The sequence below is a fragment of the Somniosus microcephalus genome, chromosome 31, assembly GCF_052327205.1.
Source record: "Somniosus microcephalus isolate GS21.2 chromosome 31, FLI_Smic_1.0, whole genome shotgun sequence".
NCBI lineage: Eukaryota > Metazoa > Chordata > Chondrichthyes > Squaliformes > Somniosidae > Somniosus > Somniosus microcephalus.
In genome coordinates this window covers 40539407-40553922 of record NC_141017.1, presented here as the reverse complement: position 1 = coordinate 40553922, position 14516 = coordinate 40539407, and the positions used below count along the sequence as shown (strand labels likewise).

The 14516-nt window shown below is 55.6% G+C and overlaps 2 protein-coding genes across 5 annotated transcripts; one reads left to right on the top strand and one right to left on the bottom strand.

Annotated features, from left to right (window-relative positions):
• Nucleotides 1-39: 39 nt before the first annotated feature.
• wdr83 (WD repeat domain containing 83) lies at nucleotides 40-7746 on the bottom strand. 4 transcript variants are annotated; one of them, XM_085971915.1, is made up of 9 exons: nucleotides 7626-7746; nucleotides 6698-6818; nucleotides 6099-6204; nucleotides 5697-5745; nucleotides 4876-5002; nucleotides 4481-4548; nucleotides 4290-4398; nucleotides 3091-3205; nucleotides 40-415 (listed from the first exon to the last, which is right to left on the bottom strand). In XM_085971915.1, exons 1-9 carry the CDS (start codon nucleotides 7714-7716, stop codon nucleotides 263-265), a joined length of 939 nt encoding a protein of 312 aa, XP_085828041.1. In that variant the 5' UTR covers nucleotides 7717-7746; the 3' UTR covers nucleotides 40-262. The 4 variants fall into 4 exon arrangements, with proteins under 4 accessions (XP_085828041.1, XP_085828039.1, XP_085828040.1 ...); XM_085971913.1 differs by lacking the exon at nucleotides 7626-7746 and adding an exon at nucleotides 6961-7283; XM_085971914.1 differs by lacking the exons at nucleotides 4876-5002; nucleotides 7626-7746 and adding an exon at nucleotides 6961-7285 and having other exon boundaries at nucleotides 5651-5745.
• wdr83os (WD repeat domain 83 opposite strand) lies at nucleotides 7684-12966 on the top strand. Its single transcript, XM_085971918.1, has 4 exons — nucleotides 7684-7790; nucleotides 11163-11268; nucleotides 11842-11939; nucleotides 12637-12966. Exons 1-4 carry the CDS (start codon nucleotides 7756-7758, stop codon nucleotides 12701-12703), a joined length of 306 nt encoding a protein of 101 aa, XP_085828044.1. The 5' UTR covers nucleotides 7684-7755; the 3' UTR covers nucleotides 12704-12966.
• Nucleotides 12967-14516: the final 1550 nt, after the last annotated feature.

Here is a 14516-nt window from a genome sequence, read left to right as displayed (position 1 = left end):
CAACCCAGAATTCCTCACATTACAGCACAAACTCCACCATCTCGGAAAGTAATTTTATTCATCTCACAATTCATTGTTTAAATCACGTGGACATGGGATTGTCGGAGATGGACGAGGGGTAGTTACGAAATTGTGAATGTGCGGATTTACTGCGTCAGGTTGTTCAGAGTGAGGGTCCGGGTCTCTGCCCTTCAGCCCCTAGGACCAGTTAAGGGCTGAGAGATTGTCCGTGACGCAGAGTGTGGGCCTGGGCTGGGGATAGTCACGAGGTCGTCTGCGTGTCTGCCTCGTCGCTCTCTTCTCCCCAGACCTGGACAGCACCCGCAGTGGTGGTGAGTAAACACGGCTGTGTGGGATGGTAGCTCAGTGACTGCACCACGCCCTTCCCAACAGGCAGGGACATAGCCTGGGACCCCTGCAACCAGTAAATCACAACATGTAACAGCAGCTTAAAACACCACTTGCATTTCTATAGCACCTTTCACAACCTCAGGACGTCCCAAAGCAATTTACAGCCAATGAAGCACTTTTTGAAGTGTAGGCACTGTTCAAATGTAGGAAACGCAGCAGGCAATCTGTGCACAGCAAGATCCCACAAACCACATTCGTGACAACGACCGGATAATTTGTTTTAGTGATGCTGATTGAGGGACAAATATTGGTCCAGGACACCAGGGAGAACTCCCCTGCTCTTCTTCAAAAATAGCGCCATGGGATCTTTTACATCCACCTGAGAGCAGCCGGAGCCTTCTGACTCAAAGGCGAGGGCCACAACCAGGTTCCCCCTCCAGTACCTCCCCCACATGGCCATTCCTTCTGTGAGCCTAGACTGAAGGGTGCCAAGCGTGGTCCTGACCTCCCCGCCCTCCCTCAGCTGATGAATCCGTACTCCTCCATGTTGAACACCACTTGGAAGAAGCACTGAGAGTAGCGAGGGCACAGAATGTACTCTGGCTGGGGGACTTCAATGTCCATCACCAAGAATGGCTTGGTAGCACCACTACTGACCGAGTCCCGAAGGACAAAGTTGCCAGTCTGGGCCTGCAACAGGTGGTGAGAACCAACACGAGGGGAAAAACCTCGTCCTCACCAATCTACATGTTGCAGATGCATCTGTCCATGACAGCACTGGTGGCAGTGACCACCACGCATGTCCTTGTGGAGACTACATGAATGCTAAACATTGGAAGCAGCATGCTATATAGGCAGAGCTAAGCGATCCCACAACCAACGGATCAGATCAAAGCTCTGCTGCCCTGCCTCGTGGTGGACAATTAAACAACTGATGGGAGGAGGGATGGGGAATATCCCCATCCTCGATGATGGAGCCCAGCACGTGAGTGCAAAAGACAAGGCTGAAGCATTTGCAACCATCTTTAGCCAGAAGTGCCGAGTGGATGATCCATATCGGCCTACTCCTGAGGTCCCCACCATCACAGAAGCCAGTCTTCAGCCAATTCGATACACTCCACATTGAAACGGCTGAGTGCACTGGATACAGCAAAGGCTATGGGCCCCGACAACATCCCGGCTATCGTGCTAAAGACTGGTGCTCCAGAACTAGCCGTGCCTCTAGCCAAGCTGTTCCAGTACAGCTAGCACACTGGCATCTACCCGACAATGTGGATAACTACCCAGGTATGTCCTGTCCACAAAGAGCAGGACAAATCCAATCTGGCCAATTACTGCCCCATCAGTCTACTGTCAATCATCAGTAAAGTGATGGACAGTGTTGTCGACAGTGCTACCAAGCGGCACTTACCAATAACCTGCTCACTGATTGGTCCTGGCGGAGCCCAAACTCTCGGCTCCAGACCACATTCCAGCCTTAGTCCAAATGGACTAAAGAGCTGAATTCCAGGGGTGAGGTGAGAGTGACTGCCCTTGACATCAAGGAGCCCTAGTAAAATTGGGCTGGAGTCATACTTAGCACAAAGGAAGGTGGTTGGAGGTCAATCATCTCAGCCCTAGGACATCACTGCAGGAGTTTCTCAGGGCAGTGTCCTAGGCCACTGCCCAACCATCTTCAGCTGCTTCATCAATGACCTTCCCTCCAACATAAGGTCAGAAATGGGGATGTTCGCCGATGACTGCACAGCGTTCAGTGCCATTCACAATTCCTTACATAATGAAGCAGTCCATGCCCACATGCAACAAGACCTGGGCGACATTCAGGCTTGGGCTGATAAGTGGCAGGTAACATTCGTGCCACAGAAGTGCCAGGCAATGACTATCTCCAACAAGCGAGAGTCTAACCACCACCCCTTGACATTCAACGGCATTACCATCGTCGAATCCCCCACCATCAATATCCTGGGGGGTCACCATTGACCAGAAACTTAACTGGACCAGCCACATAAATATTGTGGCTACAAGAGCAGGTCACAGGCTGGGTATTCTGCGGCGAGTGTCCCACCTCCTGACTACCCAAAGCCTTTCCACCATCTACAAGACACAAGTCAGGAGTGTGATGGAATACTCTCCATTTGCCTGGATGAGTGCAGCTCCAACAACACTCAAGAAGCTCGACATCATCCAGGTCAAAGCAGCTCACTTGATTGGCACCCCATCCACCACCTTAAACATTCACTCCCTCCACCACCGGCGCACCGTGGCTGCAGTGTGTACCATCTACAGGATACACTGCAGCAACTCGCCAAGGCTTCTTCGGCAGCACCTCCCAAACCCGCAACCTCTACCAACGAGAAGGACAAGGGTAGCAGGTGCATGGGAACACCATCACCTCCAAGTTCCCCTCCGAGTCACACACCATCCTGACTTAGAAGTATATCGGCCGTTCCTTCATCGTCGCTGGGTCAAAATCCTGGAACTCCCTCCCTAACAGCACTGTGGGAGCACCTTCACCACACGGACTGCAGCGGTTCAAGGCGGTGGCTCACCACCACCTTCTCCAGGGCGATTAGGGATGGGCAATAAATGCTGGCCTTACCAGCGACGCCCACATCCCAGGAACGAATAAATATAAAAAAACGGGGACTCCCCAGGAGTCGTCACCGGACAGTGATCAGGAGAATAAGCCTGCATGTCGCAGGGGAAGCGGGGGGAGGGAGGGGGGGTCGGTCTGCTCACCTCGACCAGATCCCAGAAGTACACGAGCCCATCCTCGGAGCCGCTGATCACGTGTGTGTCGGACTCGTTGAAGCAACAATCCACCTTGTACTCTCTGTTCCTGTGTCCCGTGTACCTGTTGACACAAAGGGCACCTTGGGTTTAGGTCAGCCGCGCGTCTCGTTGCTAAGTTACAATCCGCGTCAGCCACTCAAACGCCGCGACACATCGGTTGCTGGGCAGACGAAGCTCGGCAGTGAATCCACATTGGGACTGGGGAGAGAAACGCTCGTGACCGATCACAAAGTAACACTGATGATTTCAATGGTGGCCCTACCCAGAGGGGGGGCAATGGTGGTCCGGGGGGGGCAATGGCGGTCTGGGGGGGGGGGGAGAGGAGGGGCTGGCGGTCGGGGGGGGACGCAATAGTATCAGTTCAGCTTGAGTGACTTGCGCGAGTGGCACAGGAAGAGCGAGACTGCTGGTCTCCCAGGGCTGCAAACCCAACACTTCACTGGAACAACTGAATCCTTTGGTTTGAGGAGTGGGGGAAAAGCAGCAACTTGGCTCAGACACCAGGCCGCTGGGCCTGTGTCCACAGGAGAGGAAGTGAGAAAACTAGGTTGGGGCCAGTTCATAGAATCATGGAATGGTAGGAGGCCATTCAGCCCGTGCCGGCTCTCTGCAAGAGCACTTCAGATAGTCCCACTCCCCCACCCTTTCCCCGGAGCCCTGCAAATTTCTTTCCTTCAGGTACTTATCCAACTCCCTTTTGAAAGCCATGATTGAGTCTGCCTCCACCACCCTTTCGGGCAGTGCAATCCAGATCCTAACCACTCGCTGAGTAAAATAGTTTTTCATGTTGCCTTTGGTTCTTTTGCCAATCACCTTATGTCCTCTGGTTCGCGACCCTTCCGCCAATGGGAACAGTTTCTCTCTATCTACTCTGTCCAGACCCCTCATGATTTTGAACACCGCTATCAAATCTCCTCTCAGTCTTCTCTGCTTTAAGGAGAACAATCCCAGCTTCTCCAGTCTATCCACGTAACCGAAGTCCCTCATCCCTGGAACCATTCTAGTAAATATTTTCTGCACCCTCTCTAAGGCCTTCACATCCTTCCTAAAGTGCGGTGTCCAGAATTGGACACAATACTCCAGTTGGTTTGATTCTGGTTTTGTTTCTCCTGCCTCAGGACACGACTGATACACAATTCACCTACTCTCCCAGCAGCTCCCCGGTCTCCTTATCCAACAGGCGCAGTGTGGAGTCCAGGCTGGAGCTGAGCGAACACTGACCATCCCTGCTGAAACACACACTCGTTATCGGACCTGTGAGAGAGAGAGAAACACAGTGACCGTCTGTCCATCTGAACTGATGTGCTATAATCCCATCTCATTGTTCACTACTTACTTCCGATGAAATCTGCGAACAGTTGTCCCATCCGCAGGTCATATCTCCTGACTCGCCCGTCAACAGACCTAAAACAACAGGAAGCTGTTACGGTGCAGAGCAAACCTGTCAGTCACACAAGACCCACTCTCAAAACCTCACCCACTCCTCTCCTGTACACGCGGGTTTGGTGTGTGTGTACACGTGGGTTTGGTGTGTATCTGTGTGTACACGCGGATTTGGTGTGTATCTGTGTGTACATGCAGGTTTGGTGTGTGTGTACACGCGGGGTTTGGTGTGTATCTGTGTACACGCGGGTTTGGTATCTGTACGCGGGGTTTGGTGTGTTTCGGTGTGTGGGGGTTTCTAGTTGCTATGTTGCTTGCTCTGCTCTTGCACAGTTCTGTGACGCTCACCCTGACAGAATTTCATGGTCTGAAACCTTCAAACTGGAAATCCCGTCCTTCGCTTCATCTAAGATTTGAATGGGCTCCGGTTTCCGTGAGCGACAGTCCCAACATCGAATCGAGGTATCGATGGAACCTGCAATTAGATTATCAGGTCAGCTAATGAACGGCGTGTTCACAGACCGAGCTACCATGCAGCCTCCAACTGGGAACAAGTGTGAAGATTGTAACCTGCAGGAAACTCATTGAAAGCAGTCATGATCTGATTGAATGGAGAAGAGACTCGAGTGGCTGAATGGCCTACTCCTGTTCCTATGCGGCACTCTCTCCTTTCTCACATTAGAAGTAGCTTCACTGATAAACTCCAGAACCAACATCACAGGAGTTGAGCACTGACATCAGCACCCCTACCCAGACCCACTGTATAATAGGAGGGGGCAGAAAGCAGCCCACTGACCCTCTGCCCGTGATCCACTGCCCACCAGCCCTTGACCCCCCCTGCCCGTGAGCCGCCTGTCCCCCAACCCTTGACCCCCTGCTCGTCACCCGCCTGTCTCCCAACCCTTGACCCCCCTGCCCGTGACCCACTATCCCGCTGCCCGCCAACCCTTGACCCCCTACCCGTGACCCACCTGTCTCCCAACCCTTGACCCCTCCGCCCGGGACCCACTACCCCCCTGCCCATGACCCACTACCCCGCTGCCCGCCAACCCTCGATCCCCCTGCCCATGACCCACTACCCCGCTGCCCGCCAACCCTTCTCGCCCCGAGTGCGTGCCCCCACCATTTGATCTGACCATCGAAGCCCCACATTCTCTTCTCTCTCCCACCTGAGACGATGACGGTTGACTCCTCGTTGAACTGAACGCAGTTTACTTTCTGTAAAGAGAGAGAAACAATGATTGGTGTTTGAAGGAGGGAGGGGGAAGAGGGCACAGAGCAGTCGGAGAGTTAGAGAGGTGAGTGAAGGTGGGGAGCGATGCAGGGACAGCCACTTGGTGGGGGTGTGAGGACTGGAGACCGAGTCACCCATCGAATCACCACAGCGGCACATGGGTAGGAGAGGGCAGACGGTCCGAGAGTTGATTGGTGAAGTCAGTGTCCCAGTGCCACACACGACACCCCCCACCTCTCCCAGCACTATTCCAGCCCGGGTAGGCAGTGGTGTAGATTGTTGAGAACCACAGGATCTGGCAGCGCTCCATTTAGTTACCAAACAAAACCGTTCTTACCCCTCCGTGACCCCGGAATTTCCGGACCAGCTGTCCCGTCGCCACGTCCCACAGGATGACTGTTTTATCGGCTCCGCACGAGCAGATCTGGCTGTTGTCGCAGGACCTGAGGGAAGTGAAAGGTCAGAGCTGTGGGTGACTCAAAGGAGAGCAGCGGCAGGAAGGTGCGCAATACACGAGGCCCAAGGTCGGACCTCGCACGAGGCCCAAGGTTAGGGGCCTCGGGACCAGCTGACCCCCAAGGGCAAAGGTCAGAGGGCTGGGGTCACAGCAACATCAAAAACAATAAACAGGTAAAAGAAAATCAGTGCCCCGGGTTGGGGAACGGGAAAAATTAACCCGTGCTCCTGCTCTCTAGAGGGCTACAGTGCAGGAGGCCATTTGGCCCATCACATCTGTGCCGGCTCTTTCAGTGAGCTGCTGCAAAAGGCACGTCTCGAGATGTATCGGGATAGACTTGGGCTCTTGGGTGAGAAGCTGGAGTGCAGCCAGCAAGCCAGCACCTGAGAGAGGAGAAAGCAGGTCTGCAGTGACAGCGGGCGATGACAATCCATCGCTCTCACCCAACACCATGGGGCTGCGTGCAGTGAGCCTCTTACCCAGCAGCGTCCAGAACCTCATATCCATGGCCAGCGTAGGTCTTTAGAAGAGTTCCTCGATGTGGATTCCACAGCTTCAGGGATTTGTCGCTGCCGCAGGTCAGACAGTAATTACCATCCACTAGGGGCGGGAACAGAGAATATCACAACCTACAAACACAATACCACCCAACAAACAGGAGACATGTACAGACAGCTTAAATATACAGCACTAGCACATCTCCTGTGGCATTGAGCACACAGATCGACAGCCTGTAACGTACAATGAATCATTCTGCCTCGACGCTGCAGCTGTATATAGCTTGGCTTCACCCCTTTAAGTTCACAAAGTCTAATAGATGTTAAGTAAATCCAGCCTGAGGTCACTCGGAGTTTAACTGTTTGGTCAGGAAACTTGTACAGGTGGGAATGTGGTTGTTGGCTTGAAGTTTCAGCCGAGAGGCCGCAGAATTTGAGCAGTTTTGGATTTGTCAGCATGGGTTAACATACGGTTTTTAATAAATTAGTACACAAGTATATAACATAGCAGGATAATGGGGTAACTACAGGGCAGGTGTTGCCGAGGTGGGGGAAGTTTGCCCCGGGGGTGGTTTGTCTCCGGGGGGGGGTGTCCCGGGGGGCCCGCTCTCTCTCACCCACCGGTGAACCGGGCCGCCCTCACCGCTCTCTGGGGGTAGTGTTAGCCCCGGGGGGTGGTGTTTATCCCCGGGGGCCGCTGTCTCACCCACCGGTGAACCGGGCCGCCCTCACCGCTCTCTGGGGATGGTGTTAGCCCCGGGGGGTGGTGTTTATCCCCGGGGGCCGCTGTCTCACCCACCGGTGAACCGGGCCGCCCTCACCGCTCTCTGGGGGTAGTGTTAGCCCCGGGGGGTGGTGTTTATCCCCGGGGGGTGGTGTTTATCCCCGGGGCCCGCTATCTCTCACCCACCGGTGAACCGGGCCGCCCTCACCGCTCTCTGGCCGCACTCCAGGTCCCGGAGCCGTTTCCCCGGGAACCGCGCGCGAGCCGGCAGCGCCATCAGCCCCACTTCCGCTTCCGGGAAAAGGTCAACCACAAGATGGCGGATCCGCGGAAACCCAACAAGATCCTGAGGTGAGGCCCGAGCCCGGAGACACAGTGTGTACTGAGGGAGTGCCGCATTGTCGGAGGGGCAGTACTGAGGGAGCGCCGCACTGTCGGAGGGGCAGTACTGAGGGAGCGCCGCACTGTCGGAGGGGCAGTACTGAGGGAGCGCCGCACTGTCGGAGGGGCAGTACTGAGGGAGTGCCGCACTGTGGGAGGGGCAGTACTGAGGGAGCGCCGCACTGTGGGAGGGGCAGTACTGAGGGAGCGCCGCACTGTCGGAGGGGCAGTACGGAGGGAGCGCCGCACTGTCGGAGGGGCAGTACTGAGGGAGCGCCGCACTGTGGGAGGGGCAGTACTGAGGGAGCGCCGCACTGTGGGAGGGGCAGTACTGAGGGAGCGCCGCACTGTGGGAGGGGCAGTACTGAGGGAGCGCCGCACTGTCGGAGGGGCAGTACTGAGGGAGCGCCGCACTGTCGGAGGGGCAGTACTGAGGGAGCGCCGCACTGTCGGAGGGGCAGTACTGAGGGAGCGCCGCACTGTCGGAGGGGCAGTACGGAGGGAGCGCCGCACTGTCGGAGGGGCAGTACTGAGGGAGCGCCGCACTGTCGGAGGGGCAGTACTGAGGGAGCGCCGCACTGTCGGAGGGGCAGTACTGAGGGAGCGCCGCACTGTCGGAGGGGCAGTACTGAGGGAGCGCCGCACTGTCGGAGGGGCAGTACTGAGGGAGCGCCGCACTGTCGGAGGGGCAGTACTGAGGGAGCGCCGCACTGTCGGAGGGGCAGTACTGAGGGAGCGCCGCACTGTCGGAGGGGCAGTACTGAGGGAGCGCCGCACTGTCGGAGGGGCAGTACGGAGGGAGCGCCGCACTGTCGGAGGGGCAGTACGGAGGGAGCGCCGCACTGTCGGAGGGGCAGTACGGAGGGAGCGCCGCACTGTCGGAGGGGCAGTACGGAGGGAGCGCCGCACTGTCGGAGGGGCAGTACGGAGGGAGCGCCGCACTGTCGGAGGGAGCGCCGCACTGTCGGAAAGGAAGTACTGAGGGAGCGCCGCACTGTCGGAGGGGCAGTACTGAGGGAGCGCCACACTGTCGGAGGGGCAGTACTGAGGGAGCGCCGCACTGTCGGAGGTGCTGTCTTTCGGATGAGACGTTAAACCGAGGCCCCATCTGCTCTCTGAGGAGGATGTAAAAGATCCCATGGCTGTTATTGGAAGAAGAGCAGGAAAGTTCTTCCCGGTGTCCTGGGCCAATATTTATTCCTCAATCAACATCACGAAAACGGATAATCTGGTCATTATCACATTGCTGTTAGTGGGAGCTTGCTGTGCACAATTTGGCTGCCGCGTTTCCCACATTACAACAGTAACTACACTCCAAAAAGTACTTCATTGGCTGTAAAGCGCTTTGAGATGTCTTGAGGTTGTGAAAGGCGCTGTAGAAATGCAAGACTTTCTTTAATAATATTAACTACCAACAGTCATTTCAAGTTTCATACTGGGTTCCCTCCACCATGAACTTTCCTCTCCAGCAAAACAATTCTAAATCGTGTCCCAAACTTTGGCTGTGTCTAGAGAGTGACACAGTACTGGGGATACAAGTCTGTCAATGTATAACACTGGTGTATAGTACTGGTGAGTACGGGTCTGTCGGTGTATAACACTGGGGTACAGTGCTGGTGAGTACGGGTCTGTCAGTGTATAACACTGGGGTACAGTGCTGGTGAGTACAGGTCTGTCAGTGTATAACACTGGGGTACAGTACTGGTGGGTACAGGTCTGTCACTGTATAACACTGGGGTACAGTACTGGTGGGGACAGGTCTGTCACTGTATAACACTGGGGTACAGTACTGGTAGGTACAGGTCTGACACTAACACTCGGGTCCAGTACTGGTGGGTACAGGTCTGTCGCTGTAACACTGGGGTACAGTACTAGTGGGTACGGGTTAGTCACTTTGTATAACACTGGGGTACAGTACTAGTGGGTACAAGTCTGTTGCTGTATAACACGGGTACAGTACTGGTGGGTACAGGTCTGTCAGTGTATAACACTGGGGTACAGTACTGGTGGGTACAGGTCTGTCACTGTATAACACTGGGGTACAGTACTGGTGGGGACAGGTCTGTCACTGTATAACACTGGGGTACAGTACTGGTAGGTACAGGTCTGACACTAACACTCGGGTCCAGTACTGGTGGGTACAGGTCTGTCGCTGTAACACTGGGGTACAGTACTAGTGGGTACGGGTTAGTCACTTTGTATAACACTGGGGTACAGTACTAGTGGGTACAAGTCTGTTGCTGTATAACACGGGTACAGTACTGGTGGGTACAGGTCTGTCACTATAACATTGGGGTACAGTACTGGTGGGTACAGGTCTGTCGCTGTATAACATGGGTACAGTACTGGTGGGTACAGGTCTGTCACTATAACACTGGGGTACAGTACTGGTGGGTACAGGTCTGTCACTATAACACTGGTACAGTACTAGTGGGTACGGGTCTGTAACACTGGGGTTCAGTACTGGTGGGTACACTACTAGTGGGTACAGGTCTCTTGCCGTAACACGGGTACAGTACTGGTGGGTACAAGTCTGTCACTATAACACTGGGGTACAGTACTAGTGGGTACAAGTCTGTCACTGTATAACACTGGGGTACAGTACTGGTGGGTACAAGTCTGTCGCTGTAACACTGGGGTACAGTACTAGTGGGTACGGGTTAGTCACTTTGTATAACACTGGGGTACAGTACTAGTGGGTACAAGTCTGTTACTGTATAACGGGTACAGTACTGGTGGGTACAGGTCTGTCACTAACACTGGGGTACAGTACTGGTGGGTACAGGTCTGTCACTGTATAACACGGGTACAGTACTGGTGGGTACAGGTCTGTCACTAACACTGGGGTACAGTACTGGTGGGTACAGGTCTGTCACTAACACTGGGGTACAGTACTGGTGGGTACAGGTCTGTCACTAACACGGGTACAGTACTGGTGGGTACAGGTCTGTCACTGTAACACTGGGGTACAGTACTGGTGGGGACAGGTCTGACACTAACACTGGGGTACAGTACTGGTGGGTACAGGTCTGACACACTGGGGTACAGTACTGGTGGGTACAGGTCTGTCACTAACACTGGGGTACAGTACTGGTGGGTACAGGTCTGTCACTGTATAACACTGGGGTACAGTACTGGTGGGTACAGGTCTGTCACTGTATAACACGGGTACAGTACTGGTGGGTACAGGTCTGTCACTGTATAACACGGGTACAGTACTGGTGGGTACAGGTCTGTCACTAACACTGGGGTACAGTACTGGTGGGTACAAGTCTGTTTCTCTAGCATACCTGGAGTTTGTGTGAGGATGGTTTGTTTTTCTCTGAAACTACTTTGTTCCAGGTATAAACCGCCTGCCAGTGATAATAACCCGACCCTGGAGGATCCCACTCCAGACTACATGAACCTGCTGGGGATGATCTTCAGTATGTGCGGGCTGATGTTAAAGGTACTCTCATTCTCACCCTTTTTTCCCCCTTGTTTCTTCTCTCTGCTCCTGAACATGCTCATTCTTCCTGAGGCTGTTTGTGCTGAGTACTCACTCTGTTAGGCTTCACAGTGAATGTCAGTGGGCTATTCAGCTGTGAGGGCACCATACTTTATCCTGATGCCTACACAAGAGTCTCTGAATGGAGCAGGACCCGAGGCTGATTTCCCCCCCCCCCCCCCTCAAGCTGAGTTTGGGGTTTGTGGGGTCTGAGCCTGGGTTTGGGCATTTGAGGTCTGACGCAGGCTGGGTTTGCGGTCCCTGGGGTCTGAACGGTCTCGCCCAGTTGAAGTGGTGTGACTGGACTGGGCTGGGGCTGGAGTGTGTGGTCCCGGGCTCTGATCCTCTCTCCCTCTCTCCCAGTTGAAGTGGTGTGCCTGGATTGGGCTGGGGCTGGGGGCTGGGTCGGGGTGTGTGGTCCCGGGCTCTGATCCTCTCTCCCAGTTGAAAGTGGTGTGCCTGGATTGGGCTGGGGCTGGGGGCTGGGTCGGGGTGTGTGGTCCCGGGCTCTGATCCTCTCTCCCTCTCTCCCAGTTGAAGTGGTGTGCCTGGATTGCCGTTTACTGCTCTTTCATCAGCTTCGCAAACTCCCGCAGCTCCGAAGACACCAAACAAATGATGAGCAGTTTCATGTAAGTGAAACCATACTGTTAAAATAATTCCCTTCACCTCAGGACGCCCCAAAGCACTTCACAGACAATGAGGTACTTTTTTGAAGTGTAGTCACTGTTGTAATGTAGGAAACGCGGCAGCCAATTTGCGCACAGCAAGCTCCCACAAACAGCAATGTGAAAATGACCAGATCATCTGTTTTTAGTGATGTTGGTTGAGGACTCCCCTGATCTTCTTTAAAGTATTGCCATGGGACCTTTTACATCCACCTGAGAGGCAGACGGGGCCTCGGTTTAACGTCTTGTCCGAAAGACAGTACCACCAACACTGCAGCACTCCCTCAGTACTGCCCTGGAGTGTCGGCCTGGATTATGGGGCTCTAGTCCCTGGAGTGGGACTTGAACCCACGACCTGCTGACTTAGAGGCAAGAATGAGACCTAAAGGCTGCCGAAAACGGGGATTAAACATTGGGACACAGCCCTGCATTTATAGACGAGAGTCGTTGGATTTGCAGCAGGGCAGGACATTGATGGTGGGGGAGTGGGGCCCTGGGGAGGGAGTGGTAGAGGTCACAGCGGTGACGTCAGCTTGCGGGCGGTGCGGGGGGAATTGAGTGCAGTGGGGGGGGGGGGGGGGGGGGATGGGACAAGCTGCATGATTTGGTTTGTGAAGAGTTAATGCCGGTGACCCCTGACCTTTCTGCCTTGGTTTTTCAGGTTGTCTATTTCAGCAGTGGTGATGTCATACCTGCAGAACCCGCAGCCCATGTCACCGCCCTGGTAACGGACCCCCCTCCCCTCCCCCCGTAATGGGACACGCGAGTGGTATTGGACACGGGGGGGGTGGGGCAGGGAGCCCACCCCTCTGCCAACACTTCCATTGGGTTCCAGCGGCTGTGCTGCTCCTGACCTCCCAGTGATGGGCCGATCCCTGGACACGGGTTGAGTTTTACAAGGACCAGAGCAAAGGCCACGTTACTGAGAGGCCTGTGGCATTGCCCAACCAATAACTTACTCAAAAATATGAATAAAATATAATTTATCATCTCTGATGGAATTTTATGGTTACTTTGCATCTTTTAATTGTGATCTTGGTGTTTGGGGGAGGGCCCGGGCTCTGGTCTCTCTATTACAGGGAGGGCCCGGGCTCTGGTCCCTCTATTACAGGGAGGGCCCGGGCTCTGGTCTCTCTATTACAGGGAGGGCCCGGGCTCTGGTCTCTCTATTACAGGGAGGGCCCGGGCTCTGGTCCCTCTATTACAGGGAGGGCCCGGGCTCTGGTCCCTCTATTACAGGGAGGGCCCGGGCTCTGGTCTCTCTATTACAGGGAGGGCCCGGGCTCTGGTCTCTCTATTACAGGGAGGGCCCGGGCTCTGGTCCCTCTATTACAGGGAGGGCCCGGGCTCTGGTCTCTCTATTACAGGGAGGGCCCGGGCTCTGGTCCCTCTATTACAGGGAGGGCCCGGGCTCTGGTCCCTCTATTACAGGGAGGGCCCGGGCTCTGGTCCCTCTATTACAGGGAGGGCCCGGGCTCTGGTCCCTCTATTACAGGGAGGGCCCGGGCTCTGGTCCCTCTATTACAGGGAGGGCCCGGGCTCTGGTCCCTCTATTACAGGGAGGGCCCGGGCTCTGGTCCCTCTATTACAGGGAGGGCCCGGGCTCTGGTCCCTCTATTACAGGGAGGGCCCGGGCTCTGGTCCCTCTATTACAGGGAGGGCCCGGGCTCTGGTCTCTCTATTACAGGGAGGGCCCGGGCTCTGGTCCCTCTATTACAGGGAGGGCCCGGGCTCTGGTCCCTCTATTACAGGGAGGGCCCGGGCTCTGGTCTCTCTATTACAGGGAGGGCCCGGGCTCTGGTCTCTCTATTGCAGGGAGGGCCCGGGCTCTGGTCTCTCTATTACAGGGAGGGCCCAGGCTCTGGTCCCTCTATTACAGGGAGGGCCCGGGCTCTGGTCTCTCTATTACAGGGAGGGCCCGGGCTCTGGTCTCTCTATTACAGGGAGGGCCCAGGCTCTGGTCTCTCTATTACAGGGAGGGCCCGGGCTCTGGTCTCTCTATTACAGGGAGGGCCCGGGCTCTGGTCCCTCTATTACAGGGAGGGCCCAGGCTCTGGTCCCTCTATTACAGGGAGGGCCCGGGCTCTGGTCCCTCTATTACAGGGAGGGCCCGGGCTCTGGTCTCTCTATTACAGGGAGGGCCCGGGCTCTGGTCCCTCTATTACAGGGAGGGCCCGGGCTCTGGTCCCTCTATTACAGGGAGGGCCCAGGCTCTGGTCTCTCTATTACAGGGAGGGCCCGGGCTCTGGTCCCTCTATTACAGGGAGGGCCCAGGCTCTGGTCCCTCTATTACAGGGAGGGCCCGGGCTCTGGTCCCTCTATTACAGGGAGGGCCCGGGCTCTGGTCCCTCTATTACAGGGAGGGCCCGGGCTCTGGTCCCTCTATTACAGGGAGAGCCCGGGCTCTGGTCTCTCTATTACAGGGAGGGCCCGGGCTCTGGTCCCTCTATTACAGGGAGGGCCCGGGCTCTGGTCCCTCTATTACAGGGAGAGCCCGGGCTCTGGTCTCTCTATTACAGGGAGAGCCTGGGCTCTGGTCCC